Source organism: Genypterus blacodes, unplaced genomic scaffold, assembly GCF_046128005.1.
Source record: "Genypterus blacodes isolate CSIRO-AG114 ecotype Tasmania unplaced genomic scaffold, CSIRO-AGI_Gbla_v1 ptg000044l_1, whole genome shotgun sequence".
Lineage (NCBI taxonomy): Eukaryota > Metazoa > Chordata > Actinopteri > Ophidiiformes > Ophidiidae > Genypterus > Genypterus blacodes.
The window spans coordinates 9,258,188-9,284,281 of record NW_027466857.1 but is presented as its reverse complement, the minus strand read 5'-3'; the positions used below and the strand labels follow the sequence as shown (position 1 = coordinate 9,284,281).

At 43.6% G+C, this 26,094-nt stretch overlaps 1 protein-coding gene across 4 annotated transcripts in view; it reads right to left on the bottom strand.

Annotated features, from left to right (window-relative positions):
- The window catches only part of dlg3 (discs, large homolog 3 (Drosophila)), a 64,937-nt gene that overhangs the window by 15,925 nt on the left and 22,918 nt on the right, over nucleotides 1–26,094 (bottom strand). For 3 of the 4 annotated variants that reach the window (XM_076148909.1, XM_076148910.1, XM_076148911.1), the window contains 8 exons: nucleotides 12,086–12,139; nucleotides 11,529–11,579; nucleotides 9,995–10,119; nucleotides 9,481–9,650; nucleotides 9,220–9,356; nucleotides 8,048–8,192; nucleotides 6,806–6,911; nucleotides 117–273 (listed from right to left, as the gene is read on the bottom strand). In XM_076148909.1, the coding sequence (XP_076005024.1) occupies nucleotides 117–273; nucleotides 6,806–6,911; nucleotides 8,048–8,192; nucleotides 9,220–9,356; nucleotides 9,481–9,650; nucleotides 9,995–10,119; nucleotides 11,529–11,579; nucleotides 12,086–12,139 (945 nt within the window). Of the gene's footprint in view, nucleotides 1–116; nucleotides 274–1,622; nucleotides 1,709–6,805; nucleotides 6,912–8,047; nucleotides 8,193–9,219; nucleotides 9,357–9,480; nucleotides 9,651–9,994; nucleotides 10,120–11,528; nucleotides 11,580–12,085; nucleotides 12,140–26,094 lie in introns of those variants that run through there. The other variant, XM_076148912.1, reaches the window with a different exon arrangement.

Sequence of the window (26,094 nt, the reverse complement as noted above, 5' to 3'; positions counted from 1 at the left end):
GGCCACACTTCCATCATCATTATCCAGAGTGTGGGTGAGAGTACTTCCTCATACCATATCACAGTCATTAAGGTGAACAAAGACAAACCTGATACAGTAAGACTTAAGATACTGACCGACAGAATCCGGTCGCCCCTCCTCAGCTCACCGCTCAGGTCTGCAGGCCCTCCTGCCAGAATGAAGGAGACAAAGATGCCCTCTCCATCCTCCCCACCAACTATGTTGAAGCCCAGGCCTGTGGAGCCTTTGTGCAGCAACACCTTCCTTGGCTCCCTGCCAGACAGAATGACAACATCAAGGTGAGGGTCAGGACGGAGGTCACAGGAGGGGAAGGCGGGCAGGGAAGAGAGATGAGCAAAACAAAAAATAAGAGAAGATGGAATCCAATCTGCACATTTTGTAAAGTGAAAGTCAATACTTTACTAACGACTCACTGCACTGTACTATAGATGATATCAAGTAATCAGAATAAAATGATTAACCATGTCATAATTAACAGTAATGATACTGGTAATAAAGATAACTTGAATTGCAGTGCAAATAGAGTATCACTTAGGTAACACTGTTCACAACTTGCTACATTATGCAATAATACAACCGGCAAGACAACTGGATCCAAATGCCAACTGTGTATTTGCTTAAGAACTTTCTGATTTGCTCGGCAATTTTGTTGAAATACACATGTGAGTAATACCCACTCATGCTAATGTACACAGACAAAATGAGCCATGTCCCACTTAACAGACTAGTTGGAACTCTGTTTTAACTTAAGCTGTTATGACTCATTTTCCAGTAGGCTACTCAGACTGCCTCAGGTTGAGGAGGCTCGTGAGCCAAAACCACTGCCATGTTTCCAGCAAAGTTCCTCTGAGAACACATCAATAACAAATGCTACAAATACAAACAGAACAACTCTGAATATACAAAACTTTGCATATATGCACCCGCAGTCACATACACATGCATTAAGAACACACCAACACCCAGGCACAGTTTCCTCTCTTAACAGAACTCTGCATGGTTCCCATTAGTGGTCTTCTCTCTCAGTACTCAGCTTGTGGTTTTCAGGAACAATCTCTACTCGATCCCTGATGGCTGCGTACCGAGTTGCTGTTGAAACCACTTTCTCATCAATGGCAGCCCAGGCTGCATTTCAATCTTTTAGCCTCACACTCATGGCTACAATGGAAAAGCCTTGATCACTCCAACATAACTGAAGAGCAATGGAAAGTTCTAAATGGACTGATGCCATGGCTGCAACAGTGCCTGCTAAAGGACTTGGAAAGTTAATGTCGCAATGAACAACAGGGCAGTTTTGTCACATAAATTGAAGATTTAACCAACTTTGATGCAAAATACTGAGCCAGGGACTGAACCCTAAATAGCAGTAATACTATAGCAAAGCAACACAGCATTAGCACATAATGAATTTGGATCTATAACATTCCATTTGCTGTTTCCACAGGCAATAATCAACCACAGACTCAATATGATCATGCTGACAGTGCTACAAAAAAGCTAGATCCATAGCTTTAAGGAAAAAAACATTTGGATACAGACAGAAAAAAAAACAAAATCAATTGCAAATGTCTATTGCCTTTTCAAACGCAAAAACAACTGACCGTTCTTCAAAGTCCACCCTCAAAATGACCCTGCATTCCATCTTAAGCTTTCCATATAAGCTTCATGAGGCACACACATCGCCATGGTTACCTTAGGACCCGATGTTTCCGTTTGAAAGAGCATTTCCTAACTGTGCATTCAGGTAAGGTCCTCACCGCCGACATGGAAGACGAGATATTGACTGTGAACATGGTGGCTACGGCATAGTCACTCAGCTCAACCTTTACTTCATGACTGTGCCTTCTATCTGGCCTGCAACTGAGAGGGGCTACAATTTTAGAAATTCTGGTGTGCAGGCACTGGTACTCCATATCTCATCCTGGTGTGCTGTGATGGGAAACAGAACCTCTTTGGGCTGTCACAAATGCTCTCTCCGCATCATCACTTGCAAGCAAAGACTTAGACTTAACACTTAACCCTAACCGATCCAGATCATCTCTGTCCAGGAAGAAGCCAGGTGCATTCACCCCTCACAGCTGGTCGTACCCTCACCAGGACTGAACAAGAGCACCAGAAAGGGGGATGTGTTGAACTGGAGGAAGTCTGATTCCTGAAAACATGCTGTCCTAGTGCGCCCTACCATACTCCTGTGTGTCCAGCACACAACATTCCTTTCTGTCAGCTTGGCCCTTTGGAGACTAGGCAGACAGATTCCCAAAAGCTCCTTGTTAATTTATCCCAGTAAATAAACTTATGACCTCATGTATTGACTTTATTGACTTTCAGGCCTTTGAAATGAAGCCCTTGGAGTCTGTACCTGGCTGCACACTGACTGGACAGCAAACTTGGGTTTCCTCATGACAAAGTATGGAAAGAAAACGTGTAGTCCGACCATCAAGGGCAGCATCTGTTTATTGTCTTACTTCTGTCTGGTATGCATACCTGGGTGTTGCTGGGTGCTGCATTGTGTGTATGCGTGCATGTGTGTGGAGTAGCCCTCAAAGGGCTTGGCCACTGGGACTGAATTCCAAAAGCTTTGAACACAAGAGTCAAGTCCTTATCACGGGACCTGTCTCCCCTCCCTTCTCCCTTCTCCCTTGTCTTTTCATCCACGCAGGAATGTAAACAGTCATAGAGCGGTAGAGCACTTTCTCTCCGCCTGGTCATTACTCCCATCACTATGTATTTCCTGTCCATGTCTGCCCTGTTTTGGCTGAGATGGCAACGGCTCAAACTGAAAGCTGTGACTGGGTATTTGGGCTGTGGGTCCTCACTGGGTCACGCCACCCTGGGTTCAGACGAGTAATTGGCTCTGCTTGGCTGATTAATGGTGGACACTGCAGATGGACTCCATTTTCTACAGACAGACACTGCCGCTCTCAGCACTTTATCTGTCCCTGTGCCTGAAAGGATAACATAGAAGCATGTGCAGATGATATGAAACTACGGCATTATCTCTTCCTTTTCTCTGTTCTCGTTGCTTACATTTCACCCATTGATTTTCGTCATGACTTGCTATCTTCTTCTAATTTGACATGGGAAAAATTTATTCACAGCTCAGGTGATAGATTTTCCGTTCCTCTCAGTGTAGCTAAGAATAAAATGGGAGCAGTGAATGATTAACACATCAGAAACAAGTACTCAACTGAATCTGCCGTGATTACTTTCATTTCTGAAACTCCTTTTACTTTCACTGAAGCCTTTGAAAATGCTTACCAATGGCCAAAGAGCTCCTAGTTATTGCTAACTGAAACCCTGCATTAACAAGTCAAAGGTTTCGGTGTGAGTGTGTAAGGAACACATTAAGTTACTGATTAGCTCACCTGCTGCTAGAAGAAGACTAACTAGATGCTTTGTTCTGTATTATCTGTAACTACTGTAGCCCTGATATGGTATCACACACGTGAACACACAGGCTTTTGTCTTTTACACGCTTATTGAGACAAATGCATATAAACAAGGATGCAAGCTATATACTGACATCCCTCCAGAAAGGGGCTAATATCAGATGGAAAAGGGGGAGATGGTGTTGGTGAACGTGTCTGTGATGACACTACTGAGGGGGATGGGCAGATGGGCAGAGGGCAGATACGATCTCTGACTCATTCCTAACAAACAGCCTGCTCCACTTGTGTGGAAGCCTGTGCTTACTATAGCATCCATCTAAACCAGCCACTCCCGGTTTTAGCCAATGAAGAAGCTGCAAAGGCTGGAGGGAGGTGTCTGCCCATCAATCTGACCGAGCTGCATGTTCATCTGCTGCGACTGGGATCAGGTCTGTTGTCAGCCATGATGCCACTCGACGATGATTATAAAACATACATGGCACACTCAGCCACTAGAAGGCAAACAGGCACATGTGTGATGACAAGGAATGTGTGCCTTTTGCGCTGTTGGTTTATGTGTTGTCTGATGTGCAGAAACTACTGTATACTATGTCATAAGAGTATGTGTTATGCATGTTATGAGGAAATGCTTCAGTGTTGGCATGCGTGGTTGGTGCTGGCGGGCTGTGCTGACTGTGTGATGAGGGGGGTATGACCTAAGTGTACGGGTCGGTCTTGCCAGCATGGAGATGAATCATGACAGCTGCATGACTGTCTGCTGCTACTGGTTTGCTGGCCCATGTCAGATCAGCCTGTTATCCCCCCCCCCCATATATTTATGGTCACAGCCAGGTTTGATGTTTATATTTATATACGTAGAGCAGCAGGGAAAATATTCCAATGCCGCAAAGCAGTATGTTCATGTTGTCAGGTGGCTCCAGACTGCCATCCCTTCCTCATATACTGTGCTTTAATTGTAACACTTCAACAGAACAGAATTACATGCACAGCCTCTCTCTCTCTCTCTCTCTCTCTCTCTCTCTCTCTCTCTCTCCCTCTCTCTCTGATACATACAAACAGGCAAACAGAAATTGGCACCAGTGCTTGCCATATATATCACACAACATGTGCAGCACAAACAACATCATCAGTGTATTAGTTCACACACACAGGCATTCATCCATGACATGAGGAATGATGGACACACTGCGGATGTAATGTAAATAAATGATATAAAAGTGAGACAAAAACTAGAGCAAAATGAGGAGTTAAAGCGATTTCCTTTTCATATTATACAGAAAAACACTGACATTGCTATTAATAATACGGATAAACAGTATAGTCTTCAGCTGTAACTGCCAGTGAAAATAGCTTAGCCAGGAATACAGGCTTAGTTTTATCGACACTGCCTGACAGATGGAATTGAGCAGCTTGTGTGAGCATGAAGCCTTTTCAGCTACACTCCCGTGGAGATATGTTTGTGAAGAGCAGGTATGACTCCATTTTAAAGTGCAAAGAAGAAGGCATTGTTTTATATTCACACACAGTAGATGCTGTCGGATTTGTGGTAGGATCATGGACAATTACCACTAAATATCTTTATAAGTAAAGTTGAGATGAACAATTGGACAAGACAAAGGGTTAATAGCTTTTGAAGCATCTATGCTCTACAGCCAGTTTGCAGTTCTTGTTTGGCAAAGGAGGTTCAGGAGAGAAACATACAGCAAACAAAAAGTAGGAACATTGTTTAAATGCCAACATACAAACACACAACGTTAAGGTAGGTGGAACTGGACCTAGGGAAACGTGTACATGCAAACATGTAGAGGTGGAAAGCTAACAGAAGGCCCTGCTCGAAACTCTATCTGCACAAATATCACCCCACATCTGTCTGTTACCATCTTTCTCCTCTCCTTGAGTCTATTTGTGCACAGATGCGGTACACCATACAACTAGTGAGGCAGGTGGCCTCTTCGCCCTCCTTTGTCCTGCCCCTGCAGTCTGATGCCAGATCCAGATGCTGGGCTATAGAGACGAGGGTTAGCTAAGTAAGGCGTGATGCACTAGGTTAGTACCTGCCAGAGAAGGGGAGTGGACCTTGGCACAAGGGAGCAGGGGAAGGACAGAAGCCTCTGTAGTGGGCCTGGGGCACCTTGTTGTCCCCAGGTTTGTGGATGACACTGTAAATAGGTTCAGCCCTGCTGTGGGGTACAGGAATCACAGTGAATGGGACAAGTGTAGGACACAGAAAAGCACACATACCAACAAAGACGCAACAAAATGCACATACAAGTCATGTAGACAGCTTGTACAAAGACATAACAGGGCCACACAATGAACACAATATTAGCCAGTAACACAGACACATTCACTCCAAGACATGCAGATAAACCCACACATACACACAGACACACATAGAGGGAATTCAGCCTCCTGCTGTAGGTTAAGATGACTCAAGGCCTCGTGAGCACTACAATCAAGCTTCTGTGAACGATTGTTACTTGGGATCCAGCACTTGTATGGGAGGTCAAAGGTTAAATCCCAGTCATAACAAGTACGAGAAGTGACAAAGGTCTCTCTCCAAAGCATTTGTTCAGCACACAGCCATCACACTCTGTCCAACAAACTTGCCAACTTGGAAGTTTCAAAAATACAGGAAATCCATTATTATATCTCAAGCAGAGAAAGTTCTCTCCTCCTGAAGAAGGAAGTGTGTGTTTTATGACTTTTTAACAACAAAGCAAAAGACACAAAGGGGAGTGTATTTCCAAGGTAGGTAGTTACACATATTTACAACTATATGTATATGTATATATACATATACAGTACGTGCTGCACTGATACAACAACAAGATTACCAAAAGTGAGCAACTTTTGGTTGCTAGGTTGCAGTGAAAAGATAAAGCTGCGAGGGAATCCTGTTAAACAATCCAATCTGGCATCTTTACCTATCTGCCAAGCACACACAGACCGGTTTGGTCTGGCTGATTCTATAGTGCTATGGGTTCAGGAAACATTTGTGATAGCCCAAAGAGATTCTGAACAGCTGAACAAACCAGAGCACCGACACATATGAGCAGCAACACATATACTACCAGGGCCCAGGTGTGCTAGAAGAACTGAAAACGCCATTTTGGTAGTTTAGGCACACTCAAAAGTAAAACAACAACATGGGGATAGAGGATAAAGCATAAAATGTACATTTTAATGACAAAGTAATTTCCTCATTTGCAGTGATGCAACACAGGCAGTCCAGCAGAACGCCTGCATGTCTGTCCTCTGGGCTGATGCTCCTATTTAAGCACAATATTCATACCAATTCAAAGTGCTATGATTTATTCAAACCTGCGTACATAGCCAGTATGATTGGAATGGAGGGGGAGGATAATTAATGGAAGATTCAGCCTCTGACTGACCTTGTGAAGTCTTCCTCTCCCAGCATGTGCGGAGGGTACACTGGTTTAGACTCCATGGCTCCCATGTAATTATGGCTGACGTGGTTGTCCACCATGGTGGGGAAAGCTGGAGGGAGGGCCAGGCCAGTAGAGAGAAAGGAAGAATGATTATAACACAGGGGCACTGCACAGGACTGCAGCGGAAGCAGCCAAAAATCTATTCTGCTGTTGAACATCAATGTACAAAGGAACACAGCAAATTTGTAGTCAGACTATTCGAGTCGCTGCTTCTGTTACCTGTTCATATGTTCATCGTAGGAATAGAAACCAAAACAAAGATTCATCCCTCTTTGTATGAACACGTGCTGTATCGTGTATGTATGTAACAATTTAGTCACCGAGACCTGCTTCTGTTTTTAGCTGCAGATCATGTAATCAAAGGATGAATTGGAATCCATTTCATAAAAACTTACAGTCCCTGAAGATGTGGAATGTGCAAAGTAGAAAGCAAATGCCTCAAATTGTTCAGAATCACGAAAGCCACCTCTATCTAATAAACATTACATTCTTGACAGAGGCAGCTGAGCTTGAAAAACAACAAACATTTCAAATCCACATCATCTGACTTCGAGTCCTACTTTGAGAGCGGAGTTAAGTCTGCATTAAGGGCTTGCTGAAACGCAAACATTTGGAGGGTACAAGAGCTCAATCGGGCCTTTTAATACTCAAGCACTGTTCTGTGGAGATTTCTGTTGCTGGAGCTCATGTTCGTGGGCTCTCATGAGCAGGTGGGATGTGAGAAACCATCCATACTCAGTGGGAGGCAAAGATCTGTGCTTGTTTTTTCTGTGGGAAGGATCGTGTGTGTGTGTGTGTGTGTGCGTGTGTGTGTGCGTGTGTGCCTGTGTGTGCATGCATTCACTATGTGGGTGTCTGGGTATAGCAGTTTTGGGAAAAGAACAGAGATCCAGTACTAAAATTCATGCAGGCCCCAAGAAGCATTTTTGATGAAGATAAAACGATGACTCCCTGCGCGGAATCATTAAAACAGACCATGACTCATAAATCAACCTCTGCCTTACATCAGCTTCACTTATCAAGCCTTTTCCTGTTTTGCAACTGATTCCTAAGATCTGTTTATGGATTATGAAAATATTGCAGCTTGTTGCCGGGATGTCAAAACACACACACTTGAGGCATCTAGTTCTGTTTGTGCACCGTGACCCGGGATAACCATAGCAACGAGAAGAGGTAGATACGTACTGCTGGAGTAGTCTGGAGGGGCATACATATCATTGAGGTGCACAGGTCCTGGCTTGGCCACCTTGAGGTACACCATGTCTGAGGTGTTCTTCAATGCAGCAACTGCCTCCTCATGACGCACATCCTGTAGCACGATGTTATTCACCTGAATGTGCAATGAAGAAGGAAAGATGAGCAGAAACCCATCTATCAACACCTATACACCTCAAGACTTTACTGTGCAGTGACAATATCACACCAGCCATCACACCAGCCAACACAATAATGAATCACAGCTTGAAGGTATGAGATTTCAGTGCATTTCAACAACAGCGTAAAAAGCTGGGATATTACAGAGCTTTAGAAGAGGCTAAAGCTCTGTAATAGAGAAGTTCTAATAATCTCTTGAATCGCTGCTCTTTTTGAACTAAATTCTTTGGGAAAGGCTTCTCTGCAAATCAAAAGGCTCGACGTCGCTTTTCAATATCCGAACACATTTTGATAAAAGTCAAGTAATGTGCATTATGCATGCCATAAGATTAGGGAAATAAAGGAGCAGGTGTAGTTCAAAAGAAGAGGATTGACTTTACTGACAATGATTACAGCTTGATTACTGAGACACCTAGACCACTTACAATAACAGTCTATTGTCATATTGTAAGGTCATACCGCATCAACTGTCAAGCTCTCTGATATGTACTTTACTAAAAGCAGGTGCATTAAAACAGTCTTATATGTTATCATCTGTATGTCAGCTATGTCAGTAATGTTATAGATTGAGCACCCGGCCTCGGATTGATCTAAATTTGCTCACATATACCAAACTCAGAACATATAAGTTGTGTTATTATTCATATAGTTTAGGCTCCATAAATGTCTATCAGAAAGACGTCAGTGACTGGGGTTTAGTAAGATATACGATGGCTTAAGATATTACCAACAATTTTACTGATCGATATCTCTTGATCAATTATGAGATAATGTTCTGATAAAGATCTTCTATTTTTGGTGGCAGAGTCCCTCTGTTGCCCCGTGGAAGGTATTTGTTACATCTTATGCTGAGGTATACAAAGTCTCTGCATGCTTGTATAAATGGGGAGTTGTTTCTGGAGTTTGAAATACATAAATGGCTGAAATGAAAAGATTTTGATATGTAAATGTAATATGTGGCAGAGACAGAAGGAGGCTCATACAGCCAGCAGCCGGTCTCCGGTCTGTAGCCGTCCATCTTTTTGGGCTGCTCCTCCTTCTATGATCTTGGTAATATAGATGCTGTTGTCTCCTGGGATATGCTGGTTGCCAATTCCTCCAGCGATGCTGAAACCAAGCCCTGATGGAGTAATGCACACAATGACACACTCGATGAGTAAATAAGAAATCAACTCTCCTTTTCACAGGCGTACACATTTTAGTGACAGTATTCCATTTTAGGCAGTAGCAGAATAGTAGTAGACCTTTTGGCCCCTTGAGCAGGTTGACCTCCAGAATCGTCTCCGGTGGTGCCTGTCTCCGTCGGACCAGAAGCCGCACCACTGGCCCCGCCTCCTTCAGGGCCTCCACTGCCCGGCTATGAACCACCTCAGACACATCCACATCATTCACGCGCAGCACACAGTCGTTCACCCTGTGGAGGGATTGCTTTTTAAACATATATCACAACGGAACACATGGCCAGCACAAACAGAGAGCTCAAGGAACATCAAAAAGAATACAGATCATCATTTCTTTTCTGCATGTTTCAGGCTTTGGTTTTCAAATGAATCATAACTTTGAGGAAACACACAGCGCCTGGAGGGCTGTAGAAACTCTGCCTCCCACACAGCACTGCCTGGCGGGACATGGTGGTGAGTGTTAAAGAAAAAAGTAAAGAGAGGAGAGGTTAGACAAAGAGAGAGAGAGAGAGCGAGGAGGAAGGAAGTAGAAGGAGAGAGGGGCATTGACTAGCAGAGGGAGGGTAGGGAACCTTACCCCAGCCTTCCATCCATAGCAGCTGCTCCTCCGGGGATAATCTTAGTGATGAAGATCCCTGGGTCATCAGGAATGTGGGGATTGTCTATTCCTCCAGCAATGCTAAAGCCCAGGCCAGAGTTCCCCTGCACACAGGTTATGATTGGCATTTTCAATCGAATATAACAAACAGCACACACACACACACTTAGATGTAAGTGATGGGCCCAATGTGTGCTCAAGGTCAGTACAATATGGCTCTTAAGTGTATTGGTATCTCAGAGGAACACGTGATCAATGCAGGATTTCTCCAAGCGCTCCTAGTGGCCATTTTCTCAGACGAGTGTGTCCTTACTTGCGACAAATGGTAATGTCATGCGTATGTGTATCCGCCTGACCCCCACTGCATTTCTGAAGCCAATACCTTATATGGATTTCATTGAAAAAAACAAATGTTAAAGTACTTTGGCCAGTCCCTTCAATTTTGATATTAGGCAGATCATTGAGGATATTTTACAGTAGAGCAATAAACAGTAACACGTAAAATAACTGTACATTTTAGAGAGTAAACAACACATTGAAATATTTTAAGTAAACATTAAGATACATAAGTCTCGAATAGGCAAATCTTTTCTTTGATTCTGATATGCTAAGCCAATATGAGCTGATAATGGATCATGTCTAGTGGGTGAAACAGCTTCTCAATCTCTGCAGCACCCTCATCTCCCTGTGTGTGTCCCTGGAACGACAGTGGACCCATTTGGATCCAGTAGGTCCAGGCACACTGCTGCATCTGACAGCCGTGGCCACAGAGACACACACCCGACAAGACAGCTGAGAAAAGACCTCACTTTATTATTTTCTATAATTAATGAGCAACAGTCGCTACAAATTAGAACAGAGGGAGGTTGAGGCCTCCCAGTGTGCTGCTGTGGAGCCACGAGGAGAACACTGGGCCCAACCACCAAATGTTACACACCCACAGACCTTTAAAAGTGTGACTTCACATAGTTTATTTAAGCTTTCCGCATGCAGAAATGCCACTTAGAGTGAAAGGGGCAGAGAGAGACACTGTGCATCTATTGTGGGTTCGAAGATGCGTCTGTATGTGGGTGGAATAATGAGAGCGGAAACATATAGCGCAAGCACTACAAACTGAACCATTGCTGACTAGTGCAGTGGGGCCTGCTGAACAATTGAATAGGAGAGCACTTTACATTTGTGGCGTCTGCTGATGACATGTGCATCAGGATTATGTAAAACGCCATGCTTCACTGCTATTATTCTGTGCTCATACTCACTTGAGACGCCGCACAGAACACATTCATACAGAACACTCCTCGCTAATACAGTGTATTTGTTGCAAACACCTAAAACATTACAGATATTGAGGAATCTAGGGTTAATGACAGAGGACAGAACTGCTTACTGCCACCTAGTGGGGACAAATCCATCCAGCACAATAGCTTTAAAAAGGAATCTAAGACAAAATAAATGAAACAGGAAGGATGGAAATGTATGAGAAAAAAAATAGTAAGCAAGCAGTCAAACTCACCCTCTCTAGAATGATCTCTTCATATTTATACATCCCATCACTGCCGTTTACCTGTCAAATCAAAAAGCACAACAGTTAGTTATAACTGAAAAATAGAGTTAAATAAAAAGCATGCACACATTTCAGCTCCTTCCTTCACTGTAAACTTCTATAATATCTTTAATACAATGTAGATATATTTACATATGGTATTAATAATAATATCATAATTATAATATAGACATTTCTGCTCATGCATATTCATACACCATGTAAGTGCAGAGTGGTCATTTGGGATAACCAAGCAGGGCCAGCAGGACAATAGATGTCAGCCCACATGGCCACTAGGAGGAGGCTCTTTTATCCACAAACATGTGACACACACAGGCACACACACTGACACACTCCAGCATACACACAGATAGGAAGTGTGAATGAGAGCAACAAATATGCAGAGAGCGCAAGAGAGGCACACAGGGAGAGAGAGAGAGAGAGAGAGAGAGAGAGAGAGAGAGAGAGAGAGAGAGAGAGAGAGAGAGAGAGAGAAAGAGAGAGAGAGCGAGAGAGCAGATACTTACATAAGGGCCTGCATCTAGTGAGTCTGCGTTGACAATGATGGGGGGAGGGTTGGCCTGTGAATACGAAGAGATACACATTATCTCAGTGTGCCAGGCTGCCAGCACACAGACATATGCAGTACACACAGCATCACTTGGGAGGAAGCAAACGGATGCCATGGGAACAGTCGGTGTGTCTCCTTGGGGCTGAGACTGAGGGAAATCATGGCAAGGTGTGAGGACTGAGAATGAGGACTGGGGCATAGAGACTGCTGCTTATTACTGTCACAGCCAGACAGCCTGCGGTCACCTCATAAAACAAACCAGCTTGTGTTCCAGCTGTTGGGACAATGCGTTCACTCCACACCAAACCCTCGCCTCCATCATTTCACACATTGTAGATGTAACAGGGGGCAGTACTATCTTGTGCAGAATGCATGATTTCATTTTGTAGCTATGGAATGCAGTATCAATGGTAAGATATTTGTGCTTAATAAGCTTATTTCACTTCATCACCTAATTCTATAAAACGGTATGAAACGGTCATGTGTTAGCTGATGATTAACAACATGTTTGATCAAAACTGGTTTCACAGTATAATTAACTTTCCAGTTAAGTGCTCTACTCTATTGCGCCACCTGGTGTTCCTTTTTGAATTCAGGCTTGGAGAGATAACAAAGAAACTGTGAGCTGAAACAGATTGGAGGCAGAGAGAGAGGCACAAGTGTGAAGGAGGAGAAACTGGATTAGAACATCTCGATGGCCGTCCTCTAGTTCAGCACACTACTGTAGCTGTGGACTTTATTGATTTGATTGAGCTGTGTGGGTGGGGGAGATGCTGACAGCGCTGCTTTGGGACCTGCACTTCCTGAGGTCCAGGGACGAGGAGAAAATCATTTCTTATCTTTCTTTCTCTCGCCGTCCAAAACCTCACCCAATCTCACCCTCTCCCCTTTGCCCTGAAATATTGTGATCCTAGCTGCCTCCACACAGATGTTCTTCCTGAAATCCACCTTTTGGTTACTAGTTGACGAGTTATATTGCTACTGTTCGATGAAACCGCAATACTTCTTCTACACAGTATTCAAACATGCTCTTTAAGGATGTTTGATCACAAGACTCATTCATTCCCACTCAAGATGTGCTGGTGTCATGTAATTTTCCATTGATTCCCACATTCTTACTATGGGGATACACAAGGTTTCACTCCGGATACATGTAGGTAACATAGATTTGACTTGCTCCAGTAAAATGTGTGATGACCCTGGACAACTGCGGCCAAACCTCCCTCCCACTCAGCACCATCAGGCCTTAGCCGTCATCTGTGTATGGGCTAGCAGATGCTCTTGTTTTCCTTCTTATCATAGAACCATCACATAAACACCCAATATCCAGTATCACTTCATAATGGGTTTACCAAGGCCACAGGAGATGCCATATGGGTTTAGAAGGTTTTTTCTTGTCTTCCTAGAGGCTGAGTTGGGAACAATACACAGTTGTGATATTGAGCAATACGATGAACCTTGACTTGACTTGACAGCCATGATACAACACCTGCACCAGCTGTTGCTTATCTCACCAGAGTCATACAGTGGCCTTTGCTGATCACTGCGAATCCATCCAGTGGTGAGGATTGAAAATTGACAGAACATGTGAACATTTCTGCACATGCACATGGATGGAAAATGTGCCCGTTTCCTGCTGCTGGCACTGGACCGGGCGCCAAAGCTCCTGCCAGGCTGTTATTGAATTCTGAAAAGACCTTCAGTAGGCAACAGCCTACTGTGACACTTTCACCATGCTCTCTAACCAAAGGCCTGATATTAAGCAGTGATGAAGCACCGCCTGAGGGCAACTCAACAGAATGCACTGGTAACTACTGTCCCTCAATAATGACTGACTATCCACTGACACCACACAGAACAAACATGCCTGAGTATAAATGAAGCAGAGCTAATTATGTGAAACAATCATTAGTTGACCATTGTTATGGGACGCACCGCAGTGCTCAATGAACCTGCTGAAAGACAATAGGCCCACAATCTGTGAAAGATCAATATAATCCTAGTCTGAGATTGCTGGGTAATCTCTGTATCTTTATTTAGCAAAACAAGCAAACAAAAGAATAGTCAGAGAGTTATATTGGGTAATGGTGTTTGTTACAGGTTGCCAGCTACAACAGCAAACACTTTCATTTCACAATTTCATCGTGGCCGTGATAGCAGGCTGTTTGTACAGGTGAGGAAGAGAGGTGATTAATAAAATAAATTACAGTATCTATTTCAATCAGAAGCCGACTAGAGGTTAAAATAAACAGATCAGCCATATGCACTGATGTCATCTCACAAGAGGATAGGAACACTCGTCATGAAGGATGTTTTCACAGCTAGTTCCTGCTCCTGCTATGAACATGCATACACACATGTTGCAACATGGGCTTACTGTACGGACGCACACACACACACACACACACACACACACACACACAATGTGTACACAGAATGACAAAAAGTCCAGACTTTCCCCCAGCATGAGAGGATTACAAAAGTCCCCAGTGATCAACAGGAGTGATGCTACAATGCTTTCCATCTCTCACTCCCTCTTCATATTCACCCATCTGTTCATGATACTTCTCCAAATGTCTTATTCATCAGTCTCTCCTCTATCAGTGGCTTGTCTCTCAGCCCCGTGGATGTGTGTATCATGTCTCTGTGGCATTGCAGCACACAACACTTACTTGGCTGCAGACCCTCGGGACAGTAAAGCTACAAAGACTCCATCTGAACCTTGGCAAGAGCAGGGCACAAGCCTCATCCAAACTGTTAAATAATCAATGTGTTCCCATGGTAACCACTGCTTGCACAGTATTGGCTGGCAGCCCCAGTTAGCCGCCTCCCCTTGCTTTACCTCTCAGGGCTCTACTGCAGCTTGTTCTCGCACATGCCTGGCCATGGGCTGGATCTGCTCCATTGCCTCTCTCTCTCTCTCTCTCTCTCTCTCTCTCTCTCTCTCTCTCTCTCTCACACACACACACACACACACACACAGACACACACACACACACACACACACACACACACACACACACACACACACGCACACACACCGTCCTCCCATACAGATGTCATGAATGAAAAGTTAGATCTACCTGCTAAATTGCATTCAAAAAGGATAAATAAGTTGGAAACACCTTTGACTAAATATCACACATCTCAGTTCTGCGTGATTAAAGATGTGAATCCTGATCATGTGAGTCAAAACCACGTGTGTGTTACCAGTTATTTTTATCTGGCTGTGCTAAATTAAAAAGAAGATGGTTTAAAACTATGTATTCATAATAAAAAATACATGTTTATTTAGTATTTAACAATGCACTCAGTCTCTCCTTGATGTTTGTCATTACAATTTATGATAAATGAATGCTGGGAAATCCTAAACTGCAGTTAATAATCAATGCAAAGCAAGCAGCTGCCATTATAACAGAACATTACACTTCAAGATGTCACAAGTTGTCAGTCATATCTTGTCTTTTGTACATTTGTGTGAACTACATCCCTGTTGATGACAAGAATGTAAATGAAACCTTGGCTACTCTTCAGGGGAGGTGGGTACAAGGGGTTTGAGCATGTGCAGGACAATAGCATGCTGACAGAGCAATAATCCCTTCTTCCTTTAGCAAACATTTCCACATCAATCCCTGGCTCGCCCGGCACAGCGACATGGCAGCTCAGTGACATTGCAGTGAAATATGACAGAGCCCCGCGCAGATGATCAGTGAAACGATAGAGCCCATGTTGAAGGAAGCTCACCCCCCCCTGCAGTCAGAGCTAACAGAGGATAGAGAGGCTGGGATGTGATTGTGCAACCTGCAGGATGACACTGTTCCTCAGTGGTTCTGGTGGGAGTGGGTGCCTCTAGTGGCGCTGCTTCCTGCAGAATGTGGGATGAGAGATGCAGTAAGTGGTGCCGCTCTGATCCTGTGGCTCTCATTGGCCTCTTGTATGCTACGCTGCAGTCCAATCAATACCTACTCAATTACCATGCACCCAACATCTCATTCACACCGTGGCCCCTAATGCCAGAGGGAAGAGGGAAGAAGAGAGGCAAGGTGAGGAGGACTGACAGACGGACGGTGACAAAAAAAGGGATGAGATGTTTTTTTACACGGAGCTGCTGTCCAAACCAAATGTTGCATTGTTTTCGTCAGGGGGCAAAGGCGGAATAACAAGATGTAATAAAGAAAATCCCACAGCGCTAAAGGTCAACTGCTCCCTCTCTCTCCTTACAACGACCGGCTGAATTCAGGCATTCATTCCACCAAGGCAGCTACAAGGAAATTAATTAGTCCGCCCATAAAATGACACCATTAAAACTAAAGTTTTCTGATTTGATGGCCATGACTGAGCGCCATGACTGAGCGCTGTGGCTGCGTCCTCTCCACACACGTGCACACGCCGCACACACACACACGTCGGCGCTCCCCATAATTAATAGCCCGTCACAGCTGTCAGTAGCACTCATCTTTATGTAATATTACAAAAGCATGATCTGGCTTACCTCGCCGCTGTGCCGGGCGGCTCCAAATGAGAGCCGGCTAGTTTGACCTTCAGAGGTGTAGCCACAAAGGGAAAGCACTTAGTATGACAAATACTCAGCACAGCGTGGCTCCGACGGGACGTTTACAAGCCTGGTGACAACAACTCAGGTTTGGCCGTGTCGCTTTGTGTGTGCACGTTCAAGCTTTAATCTGGATTTACACTTGCAGCCAACTGGACTATGTATCTTTGTGTTTGTGCGTGTGCGTGTGTGTGTGTGTGTGTGTGTGTGTGTGTGTGTGTGTGTGTGAATACTGCACTGCATATCTCTATGGCAACACAAAGACCATACCAGTGTTTAGTGTTTTTCTACTTAGCTCGAGTACAAATCATGACTGCTTAAACATGACTGCTGACTGTTGTGCAGATGGAAGTGTAAAGTCTGCACTGCATAACCTAGTAACCTATAAAAGCAGAACTGATGCTCACCCTGATGGATTACACCAACAAGTCAGTTATAAGAGCACAGCATGTTAAAGTGTGCAGTTTACAGCATTCACAGTGATGTTCAAACTACACAGAAGCCCATGGCTGCCTGAAGAGGTGGGCAGGCGGCGTCTGTGGAGCATCAAAGTTGCGTAACCAGAATGATCACGCCAAAAGAATGAAAGAAGAAAGTCAAGTTTAGAGCTCACACAATGAATTCAACTGCATACATGCCTGGTTTAGCACACACACACACACACACACACACACACACACACATACACACACACACACACACACACACACGCAAGAAGCATGATGTTATTGCGCAATGGCCGATTAGAACGGAGCAGGATTTTCAGCACATTAAATAGACAGTGCCGGTTGTCACTCAGACTGCACAGCGGGGCTGCAGCCAAGGTGAATGTGTTTTTTAGAGAATCTGGTCTCTTTAAAAGCAATGCCAGGATAATGAACTCATGACTTCTTGGTACGATTACCAAGGCAAATGATCATGAGCTAAAATATATCTAACATGTCTACATCTAATACAGTTATGATTTCATTCCGTGTTATTTGCACTGAAGCATATTCATTCAGCCGTCTCTTGCTTTTGCTTTTTTACTGCTGTGGGTGGGTGTCATGAGTGATTACTGGACTGAAAAAAAAGCCTCCTGCCAAAACGTTAACCTATGGTGGTGTTATAATCATTTACATCAGCCAGTAAAGCATGTGTGTCACAGGATCGCTTGCTAATTTCAATCCCAAAGTGGCAGATGACGGTGGAAAGTAAAGCAAGCAAGGCGAGAGGAGGAGGGTGCCTGTCGTGTGCGGGGTGTCGTTGGTTGGTGCGCTTTCACGTAATCCCACCCCCACTGCCTCCTCTACATCACAGGTCACTGCGGCACGTCTCCTCGCAGCTCTGAATAGTTGCTACCCCGCGTTGCTAAGCTGAGAGAAACACTCGCTCCTCTTCGCTGTTTTGGATCCCGTGCTTGTGAGTACTCGTGACAGTACACAAAACTAAGTGCTGCCATTTTGAGGCCTTCACCAACATCGCAGTGTGTCCTCTTCAGTCAATAGGTGTGTGTGTTATTCAGCTGCTTTAAGTAAATGAGAACTGTTCCATTACAGTGATATTAATACATCTCCCCTTTTCACTGGTTGTGCTTTCCTGCGTGTCCGCGTGACACGCCGAAGATGCCGCCGATGATGTTGCTAAGGGTAACAGCCTCGTTTCGGCACCGCGCAAAAACCTATTCACAGCCACGAGCAGATGACCGTTTATCATTTCTGAGGATTTCTACATTGTCATTAAGAGGAGTAGCATCAGTTGTGGAGGCTGTAGAAGCAAATCCCGGAGGCGGCAGGTGGAAGAGGGAGGAGAGAAAGCACAGAGGAGAGGAGGAGGAGTGAGTTCAGAATTACTGCTACACAATATATCAGCACTGACAGAGGCCAACTGTTGCCTAGCACAACTCAAGAAACGTCTGGAAAACAAATTCCACAGCTAATGTCACTATCAATTTCCATATTATTCACTGGAAGTCTCATAAAACATCCTACTTCACAATTTTGACAAGAAAAAAGGCATCTTGTTATTAAAATGCTGTTAGGAGCCATTATTTTTCATCTAGTCAGCCTTTTTCCTGGCGTGCTTAAAGTCTCTCAGTAGGCTCACATGCACATTATACTGTCTGTACAGTGATTATGACAAAACCATAGCGTGACATGTATCCACGGATGGAATTGGTCAAATATAAATGAGTAATTGCTTTATAAGTGCGCCAGCTGCCAAACTTCACGCAGAGTTTGTGTACTCTGGCATCCACTTCAAGGACAGCAATGTGGATTTATGATGTGATTACCGGGTGTGAAGAAAACTATTTTTTGCTCTCATAGGAGTAGAATCAAAGTTTGACTCCTGCAGCTCTTAACACAGCAGAGTAGTACACATAAAAGAGGTCTAATGACAAAGGAAAACTCAGAATCTTAATGACAAAAGAGGCTGCTGACATCACCGTTGATTGTTTCTCCTGAAAACTTCTGAATATAATCTTCTGAGCTGTCGTCATAGTCTTACAACTTTGGATACAACTCTTCTGCTTCTGAGAAATATTGATGTAGTTTGACAATGACTGACAAATCTGACATAATTTCCCAACTAAATATTCCTCTGTACCATGCTTACCAACAATAAGGAGCCAAAACAACTCCACAAATGCAGCACTAGATGCTCAGTTGTCATTGGGTAGTATTGGGCGACCAGATAAAAAAGAGAAACGACCAATTGTTTGACCCCAGGCCCCTCGGGAACAGCACCTCCCCTCCCCCGACCTCTGTGGGACTCCAGACGTCAGCAGAGTTCCTCCTGTCAAGGCTGGGCTGTTACGTTTTTTCTATAAGCTTCCACACATTCACATATCTCCATTCACTCCCTGTGCCTGCATGTGTAGGTGTTGAAGAACAACAGTAAGTAGGACAACAGCCTCCGTTTCACTGTGATAGTCGTGAACAAATGAGCACATTTATCCATATGCTGATGTATTTACCGCCAATACACAGAGAAGAACAGGCTTTTGTTTTAAACATTTGTAGCACTTTGCTGATTGCCAAAACAATCTGCCTCCTGTTGTGGGTCCAGATTTGCCCTTCTTCTGCCCACCACAGGTTGTGTTCAGGCACGATGCACAGACGCCTAACGAAGGCGTCGCTGCTGGGATCAGAACAGCCATCTTAGTGTGTTAGAGAGATGAAACCAATCTGAAAGCGCCGACTGGATCACGTCAGAATGGGTTTGTTGTGACTGCCAACAACAATCCTATTGATGTGGCTAAATGTGAAAAACATGAATCCAGTCATACAAGTTAACATGAAGACACAATATGAGATGAATGGGGCTTAAACTGGGGGCTTTACTATGATAAACATTATTCAAATAAGCAATGTTATCAATCAAAACGTCCTTATTCCTCTAGTTCTTGAAACGTAAGGTTTTATACTGTCTTAATTTTGCTACAAATATTTGTTGGATTAGTTTTAAGTGAAGCAGCTCTGTGATTGTTGCAATTAAAGTGAATCAAAGAAACGCACAAAATGAAACATTATATTTTATGTCTTAATCAAACCCCCAAGATGCTTTGGCAAATAGGTAGTTAAATGACTACACCAGATAAATGAAGAAGAATATTATCCCACTTCTCATCGTTTGCTTCAAACCAATAACTGCACCTGGCTACAAAATACCGTCATCATTCTTGATTTCTTGCATTTGAGGATTTGTGGATTGGATGCTGCATCATTCCTCGAGTTCAGAGTCCCTCGATACCTGCCAACTGAGACGCTTTGGAGGATCTGAATTTGGATGATCAAATGGAATTTAAGTGGCAGATTTTCCTGTACAAGGGTCCATAATGTGTGTGTGTGTGTGTGTGTGTTTTCAAAGCAGGCTGATCATGCTCTGGGTTGGAGCTCTGTATAATGCACATGGCTGCATGGCTGACTCAAGACAGGACCACTGTGATGATCAATCAGGCCCCTCCCCACCCCCCAACCATGGCATGAATATGAAAAACGGCAAAACAGACATCTGTGTTGGTGATAATTACAACAATATTATAGTTATCTGCATAAGTACAGATGAATCACTCGTTCTCTTGCACTGTTATGTCAGTGCGGCAGTCAAAAAGCCATGGAAATCCAGAGGCCTATAGCTGCCTGCGTATCAGGATTGCACTCTGTGGGTAATTAGCTAGCTGAGCAGTAAAGCTACTGTGCAGCTCTGACTGAGCCTGCACCATGGCAACACACAGGGTTGTGTCTGAGCACAGGCTCTTTCTATGCTCCTCTCTTCACTCCTTTCCATTCCTCTTCCTCACTTGCTTTTACTCCTCTCATCCCCTCCTTTGCTCATTGCCGCTTATTTCCTCTGCGCTTTTCTTCCCCTTCCTCTCCGCTCCTCTTCTTTCCTAAATCTCTCTTTTGCCTCCCCTTCCCTTCTCTTGCATCACAGGCCAAATGACACAGCTGAAAAGCCACTCAGAGCTGGATCACATGAGAGGGCTCCACATTCCCGCTTCCCTCCACATGAGCGCAGGAACATTTTCTGACATTCAGTTCCACGGCAAAGAGAGCAGATCCAGTGTCTGCATAACGCCACGCCAAGTATGCACCACAGTATCCATCACAACGCAAGAGTCATCCTTACACCAACACGTATGAATCTACACACACACACACACACAGCAAACAGAATGCTGATAATATAACATGAGCGCCACCGATTCAGCTTCAATCGTCACAACATCCATTTATTTTTGATGTGTACTGATTATCCCTAAGTAATCCTTTATCTTTGTAGACATGCGTGAAACATTAGGGTGTGTGTTTAGGGTTAAGTGGTGCCGCACATGATAAGGTATTTTCTGACAAAGTGGCACATTAGAGAATAAATGTTTGCAACTTTTATCTCACTCATATATAATGGGACTTAAGCTGAAAGACATCATCGGCCTCCGTGCAATGACAGCAGCTGACCTCTTCATCTATTTCATGGTCTCTCTCTCTTTCTCTCTCTCTCTCTTACACTGTTTCCCCGGATTCCTGGAATTCCAAGCATTCAGAAGCACAACACCATTTGTGACGCGAGTGTTTGCTTGCCTGGAATCATACATGAGATACTCCAATACCACATGATATCACAAGTCGTTGTTCAGATATGAAGTATGAGGAAAAGACAATTGCAAAAAAAGAAATTAACAGCAGCAACAGTTACTCAGCGATTAACAGACAATAAGATCCTCCAGTATAGTGTGTGTGTCTTACTGTCACACTCCATAAGAGCGTCTGATATTCACGCAGCATTTTATCAGGTACACCATTTGGTACACCGGTGCAATCCAGCACAATCCAATATAACAGCACAGCCAGGAATCCGATCTTTTTGAAGCTTCTAATGTTCAGTTTTTGTTGACACTGTGTCAGAGGTGTTGATTCATCACTATGTTTATTTTTGGAGGCAGTGGCTTGTGGTGTTGTCTGCCTCCTAGCACACACGATGAAGACAGAATATTAGAGACTCCTCTCGATTTAACGCTGTTCAATACAACAGACCACAGCCTCAAATGTCAGAGTTAAATCAACACCTCTGAACTTAAGATAAACCCGAAGACCAGGCAGGACAGAGACAACAGGGCGAGGAGAGACCTGATCCTGCTGGCATTATGACGTTGGTTCTGTTCCAAGAAACAATCCAGGAAACCTGCTTTTAGACCAACTTAATCTGCAATAAACTTTAAAGCAACACAGCCAGCGCCTAGTGCACGCAATAGCACTTAATTTCATTTATTCAGTGGTGAAATGCCAAACAGTATGTGGGAGTTAAAACCCAAAGTCACCTAAGGTTTTCCAGGAGGAGGTGTTAAACTGTGTCAGAGACATCAGAGAGCAGGGCCTGTCTGTCTGTGCGGACAAACCCATGACAAACACACACACACACACACACACACACACACACACAGGAGCACAGAAAATCATAAAAATGTCTGATTCAAATGTCAAATTACGAAAGATCTAAAATGTCTATGATGTAATTCTAAATCTGGGTGCTTGATTTAGAAACTAGAGACACTCAGGGTGTGTTTAACTATCTCATGTGCACACTGTTGATCACCCTCGCAGACATTTAGAACAAGAAAAGGATATTGTGTCATTTTTCAGCAGTCACATTGCAACAAATCGGGTCGCACCTCAATGTTTCTATTTTTCCACATTTGACATCTTATAGTTTTGATTAAAAACTGGAGGAATAGCTTTAGAATAAACACAGTCACTGTCTAATATAAAAGTGTGGATGAGTCATTGGTTGCAAAGGACTCTTCGTACCAGCTACTGAATGCTAAATAAGCAAAGCATCTTCTGTGATCTCTCATATCCTTGAGCTCTACTGGTTTAGACACATAAAGTTCAATCATCAGCATCCAATGACAGCTTCAGATTTATGCTGTTCCTTCTCTCTAATGAAGTGGGTTAATCAAATCGCCTCATGAATCAGGAAAAGTGACAGCAAACAGCCTTCCTTAGGTCCAAACTCATATAAAGCATGTATACAGTATATCCTCATTTCATCAAAGTGAGTAAAACAACAATAATCAGTTAAAGCCTCTGAGATGTTGCTCTGCGAATGCTATCCCTGTAATCTGAGATGATTTTATGGCCTAAATATTTGCATGAATGATTCTTTACAACAACTTTAACATCAAAAATAAATACTAGACTTAAAAATGAAGGAGTTCTATCTTCAGAACAAAAGCGATGACACTGTTAGACTGTGAAGAATATACTGTGAACACCGTTTTAAGTGCAAAACATTAACAAAAATGTCGACACCACGGGGGGAAAAAAGCAATAAATCCATACAAGCAATTTCAAAGCAGAAATATACTATCAACAGTGTAATAAGATGTATGATATTAAGCTGGGATTGCTTGTATTGTTGACGTCCCTGCCAGGGTGAAGCTCGGTCTTTTTTCTCTCCGTTGGTCTGTGGGATGGAGACCTGCCTGTGCCTGTTTGTCATTACCTCACCAAACTCAGTGGGTGGATTGCTCCTAATGGAAAATCATGACTGGTAGCAAAACCACAGGCATGTTTAAGGATCACATGTGCTCTGTGTATGTACCACAGCCATATGTCTGGATAACGTAACCTGCCCTCCCATCCTGTCAGCCCAGTAGTGCTCATGAGGTAACACATATGCTTCCTCAATCACCTCACTATGATTACATTCACATACTGAGGAGAAGTACTACTAATACACCCATTTAGAGCCAGAACAGAAGTACCGATTTTGTATTTTTCACCATAATATATGACTACAGTAACTACAGAAATAGATCTCAAACTGCACAGTTGTCAACTTGTGTTTATGTGATCAAGGGCAGGAATCAAAGAGGAAGAGAAAAAAAAGCAAAAATCAACATATCCCTGCTAACAGCTACACAAATATTATCATTACATCACCAATGTCCACCAATGTGATGTAATGGTAATATTCAGAGATGGGCATCCCTTAATGTAATATCAAATATAAAAAGTCAAAGAGAAGAACAGGCAATAACTTTAATGCAACATGGAGCTTATGTAACGCTGCTATTATTGACATTAACTGTGAAGCACCACTCCCATTGGCTAATCCAAACAGTATTCAACTTCAATTTGCTGCTTCCTTTTTCTACTCTCAAGATTTCCAGGGAGAACTAAAATTTGGTTCAGCTTGCTATGACACAAGAACCTAAATAGGGTTCAATACGATCATTTCAAGTCCACACCTGGATAAGAAGACCAGGCCACCATCATTCCTGACCCCCAACAGCTTCATCCTGGATATTAGAAGCGGCTGCGGTTGCCCAAATAAACAATAAACCCAACAAAGCAATAATCTGAGTCATAGTCTTGGTCAATGTTTGTATTAGTTAAATAACATCTTTATTACTCTATTTTGGGCGACACATTTGTCTTCCCCTTCCAAACATGTGGGATAGATCACCTGTGTTCACGCTCCCTTTCCCTTTGGGCCGCATTTATTCATGTATATGCAACAGCATAAATGATGCATGCATATATGTTACAAACTTATGCATATTACATAATTGTATTATATATTATATAACACAAGTTGTGAACTGAGCTTGTGTTTCCTTTAACTCCACCGTTTCACACTGACTTTAACAATTGACTCACTGCAGTCAACTTCATCATTTTGAACCTAAAAATGCTCAAAACTATGGAGCGAAACAACAGAGAGGACGCGACTTTTGCTTTGACACAATCGGTGGATGAGATGCAGATTTTGTTAAGCCGCGTGTTATATGTTAAACTGCACTAATGATGCTGCTGTACAGGTCTGCTGCAGCATCCGTCTTGAACGCTGCACCCAAAAAATGAAGCCTTTGATTCGTACTATGTACGAGGAAGAAAGAGTGGAGGAGGAGAAGGAGGTGGACGAGGACGAGGAGGAGAAGAGGAGGCTGGTGGAAGACAGGAGGGGGTTGATAGAAATGAAGAACACTGAAAAACAACACACACACACACACACACACACATGTAAAAAAAGAGAGGCCAGACCAAATGGCTGAAGGGCTGCTTGGATAATGCATTAGACAGAGATGGCACTCAGAGCTGCTTCACATGGTAAGAAAGGCACTGTTACACCAAATGTCCTCTACACACACACACACATACACACACACTGGTGATGATTAATCTGCAAAAAAAAAAACCTCACTAACTGTATTATAATATATGGCAAGATTTCCTGTAACTGTACAATGAACAAGGCCGCGCTGCAGCATGTGTGTGCATGCCGGGTACATGTGCGCACCATGAAGGCTGCGATGTCAAATCACAAAAATAACAAGTTAATATAATGGTTGAATAAAAGCAATAAAAGCACAAGCGCTGTTGAACGCACCCACACACCCCCACGAAAATGAAGAGGAGTCAGAATGCTCAGGGACTGACTCTTCACTGATATTGATTGTGATATACGCATTATTTCACAGCAGCATGTGGGTGATGCAGCTGGTGTGGCTTGCCGAGGAGAACGCGAGCAAACTCCGGCTAAAAGGAGCCTGGCACAGAGAGAGGAACAGGACACGCGGGGAAGGAGGGAGAAGAGGAGCCAGAAAGATTTGTTTCATGTATGCACGTCCAGCTTATTACACGGCATTGTCGGGTTATGGCGCGGCACGAACACACACACACACATCAACTCTCCATCAATGGTTTGTGTTTCCGTCTTGACAGAAAATCTGATGCAGACGTCGCTGAATCAGGTGTCCTCGTTTCGAAACCAGCAGCTACTGTGATCAGCAAAACCTCTACGTACGGCAGACAAGCCAGCAAACACACAAATAAACAAACAAACAGGGTTCCCTCCCTTCTCCTTTCTCCTCTTTCTCCTCCCCTGGCTGCCACTGAAAGCCAGAGAAGAGGAGAGGCCATGCGAGC